This window comes from Brassica oleracea, chromosome C5 (genome assembly GCF_000695525.1).
Source record: "Brassica oleracea var. oleracea cultivar TO1000 chromosome C5, BOL, whole genome shotgun sequence".
Classification (NCBI taxonomy): Eukaryota; Viridiplantae; Streptophyta; class Magnoliopsida; order Brassicales; family Brassicaceae; genus Brassica; species Brassica oleracea.
In genome coordinates, this window is record NC_027752.1 from 25,369,339 (window position 1) to 25,373,208 (window position 3,870).

Consider the following 3,870-nt stretch of genomic DNA (forward strand, 5'->3'; position numbering starts at 1 on the left):
GCGAGATGAAAACACATGCCTCTGTCTGTTGTATTTGTAACCCGAGGAAATATTTCAACTCTCCCACCATGCTCATCTCAAACTCTTTGGTCATATCTCGAGTGAAATCATCTACATGTTGTTTAGATGTTCCTCCAAAAATGATGTCGTCAACATAGATCTGAACCACCACCATTCCTGTTTTGTTCTTCAGCACAAATAGTGTTTTATCAACACTTCCTCTGATGTAACCTTTGTCAACCAGAAAGTTGGTCAACCTTTCATACCATGCTCGAGGTGCTTGCTTCAACCCGTATAGAGCCGTGTTGAGTTTGTACACGTACTCAGGATTAGTTGCATCTTCAAAACCCTTTGGCTGATGCACATATACTTCTTCAGATAGTATCACATTCAGAAATGCACTCTTAACATCCATTTGGTATACTGTGAAGTTCATAATGCATGCCATTCCAATGAACAGTCTGATAGACTCCAATCTAGCCACTAGAGCAAAGGTTTCTTCAAAATCAACTCCCTCGATTTACGAATACCCCTGAGCCACTAATCTTGCTTTGTTCCTGACCACAACTCCATTCTCATCAATCTTGTTCTTGAAGATCTACTTAGTCCCAACTATGTGACCATCAGATGGCTTCTGTACCAGCTCCCATACATCATTTCTGATGAACTGTTCTATTTCCTCATGCATGGCTTGAATCCAGAACTCATCCGAGAGTGCTTCGGTGTGATCTTTTGGTTCAATATTTGAGACAAAGCATGCTGACTGCACCATTTCTCTGAAGTTGATCTTCACACCTCTTGTTCTTCTCCCTTCATTCACGTTTCCAATGACAGCACTAGATGAGTGATTTTTGTGAATGTTTGGAGTAATTGTCTACTGTGTCAATTCTGAGGAAGTTGTTGCGTCATTCGTTGATTCAGTTGATGGGTCCTTTGATGCATCCGCTGACGTAGATTTCTTCTGTTCCTCATCGTTTTCCCATTCCACTGCTGTGACGTCATCAAACACAACATTTACTGACTCCATGATCATCTTGGCAAGTTTGATGCAAGAAGCGACGAAGCCATGTTTCTAGGATACTCAGCAAACAGCACAGCCTTCAAACACAACATTTACTGACTCCATGATCATAAGGGATCTCGAGTTGTAGACTCTGAAGGCTGTGCTGTTTGCTGAGTATCCTAGAAACATGCTTTCGTCGCTTCTTGCATCAAACTTGCCAAGATGCTCTTTGTCGTTGAGGATTTAGCACTTACACCCAAAAACATGAAAGTAACTAAGGTTCGGTGTTTTGCCTTTCCATAGCTCATACGAAGTTTTGATAGTCCCTCTTTTGACATAGACACGATTTATGATGTAGCATGCGTTGCTAATAGCCTCTGCCCAGAACCTCTGCATCACATTGTTACCATGCATCATAGCTCGCGCCATCTCCTGAAGCGTGAGATTCTTTCTTTCTACTACTCCATTTTGTTGAGGAGTTCTAGGTGCATCAAATTGTTGAACTATTCCGTGTTGTCCACAGAAATTGCTCATGGCTTCATTATGGAATTCTCCCCCATGATCACTGCGAATCTGCTTCAGTCGTCTCTTCCCATTTGTAACTTGAAGAGCCCAGATCTTGAAGTTTTCTAGTGTATCAGACTTTTCACCAATGAATTTGACCTATGTAAACCTTGAGTAGTCATCAACCAGAACTAGAACATACCTCTTCCCTGCTAAGCTCTCTGTCTGCATAGGACCCATGAGATCCATGTGTACCATTTCAAGCATATCGTTTGACTGAATATCTTGAATCATTTTGTGTTGAACTTTGACCTGCTTTCCTTGATTGCACGGTCCGCATACAGTCTTCTCTGTATCCTCCAGCTGAGGAACGCCTATGATTGCACCTTTTCTGATGATGTTATATGCCTCATGTTCATGTGACCAAGTCTTTGATGCCACAGGCTTGTTTCATCATGTGCAACTAGACACTGTTGTACACTCTGCCACACATAGCAATTGTTAGCAGATCGTACTCCATGGAGCATGACTCTATTTTCCTCATTCACAGCTTTGCATTATCTCTTTGTGAAGTGAACTAACAACCCTTCATCACACAGTTGACTGATACTGATTAGGTTTGATCTTAATCCCTTGACTAAGAACACATCTTTCAGAGGTGGTTTGGTTTCAACAGTCATTCCCTTGCCCTTGATCGCTCCTTGGCTTCCATCTCCAAATGTGACTCTGCCTCCTTTCAATGCCTTTATCTCTCTGAGATTCTTGCGTGTTCCTGTCATATGACGAGAGCAACCACTGTCGAAGTACCATGGATTTTCATCCTTGGATATCAATGCCACTGCTTCTGATACAAGTGACATGCTTCATCTTGGACCTCCGTGATTAGATCGCTGAGTTGATTTCACTGTTGTTCGTCCTAAGTCAGATTTTCTGATCCAGACTTGATTTCGAGAGCCATTCCACCAGTACCTTCCTTTTCTCAGCAACTGATTTACTTTTTCCCGAAAGTGATAGCATTTCTTCTTGATGTGACCCGGTTTTCCACAGTAGTAACATCCTCTTTTCTGCTGAATCTCTGATTGTTCCATCTTCGGGAGATTCTGAACATTCTCAGCACCAGTCCTTGAGGTAGTACCTTCAGTTGTTGTTCTCTCTCTGGAATTTGAGCTTGGCACAAAATTTATGGGTTCTGTATCACTTTTTCCATACTCAGTGTATCCTAGACCTCGAGAAGTCTGATCCTGTCTTCCCAGACTCAAGATTTTATCAAGTTCCTTGGACCCAGTGAGCATTCTGGCAGTCTTGTAATGATGTTCCAGCTTGGCATTTAAGTCTGATGATTGAGTCTTCTCATTTTTCACTTGTTTTTCTAGTGATTCAATATGAGCAGCAAGTCGCACATTCTCCTTTTTCAGGTCTGAGGTATTTGCCTCCTTCTTTCTTTCATCATCAAGTTCTTTCCTGAGATTTATCACCGTGTCTTCTAGCAACCTTTTTTCCTTTTTGAGACACAGATTCTCTTTACCAATCTAAACTACCGTCTGACACAGTTCTTGGTAGCTCATTCCATCACCATCATCTGCACTTGACTGATCATCATCAGTATCAGTTTCTCCTTCCACAAACTTTGTGATGCCAATAAATGCTACGAAGTTAGCCAGCTCTTCTTCATCACTATCTTCTTCTGGGTCTGTCTCATCAATCCCGATCATAGATTTCTCACGTCTCCCCTTCTGATCGTTGCCGCATTCCAGTTGAGTGTGTCCAATTCCTTTGCACTTGTAGCATTTGATTTCTCTCCTTCGAACAGTTGGATAGTCCGTTTTGTAATGTCCATACCCCTTGCACTCATGACACTGAACCTCGGCTTTGTGATCTTTCTTTTCAAACTCATATGTTCGTTTCTCACCTTCTGTAGCACGTTGTGATGTACTTCCTCTTCTCTGACCTGATTCGGCTCTATGAAGAACTCTGTCAAATCGCCTAACAAGCATACTCACTGGATCATCGTCATCTTCTTTGTTATCTGAACCTTGTGATACCAGTGCAACTCCCTTTCCTTTCTTTCCTCCGTCAATCTCCTTTTCATGTGCTCTCAGCATATCCCTACTACTTCATCAAAGCTTATCTCATCTGTGTTCAGTGAGACTGACATAGCTGCCTTGTATGCGGTATACTTGGATGGTAGACATCTTAGAAACTTCTTGACAAGCTTCTTATCCTTGTATTTCTTTCTCAATACCAAGGATTCCTGAGCTATGCCACTGAGTTGTGAGCTGAATTCCTCAACCGGTTCACTTTTTCCCATTTTGAGATTCTCAAACTTGGATGCTAGATAATCCAGTCGTGAGCTTTTCACTTTT

At 42.0% G+C, this 3,870-nt stretch overlaps 1 protein-coding gene across 1 annotated transcript; it reads right to left on the reverse strand.

The window, feature by feature from the left end:
- Window positions 1-598: 598 nt before the first annotated feature.
- On the reverse strand, window positions 599-2,367 carry LOC106344853. Its single transcript, XM_013784152.1, has 5 exons — window positions 2,090-2,367; window positions 1,763-1,898; window positions 1,268-1,666; window positions 879-1,072; window positions 599-836 (listed from the first exon to the last, which is right to left on the reverse strand). Exons 1-5 carry the CDS (start codon window positions 2,365-2,367, stop codon window positions 599-601), a joined length of 1,245 nt encoding a protein of 414 aa, XP_013639606.1.
- Window positions 2,368-3,870: the final 1,503 nt, after the last annotated feature.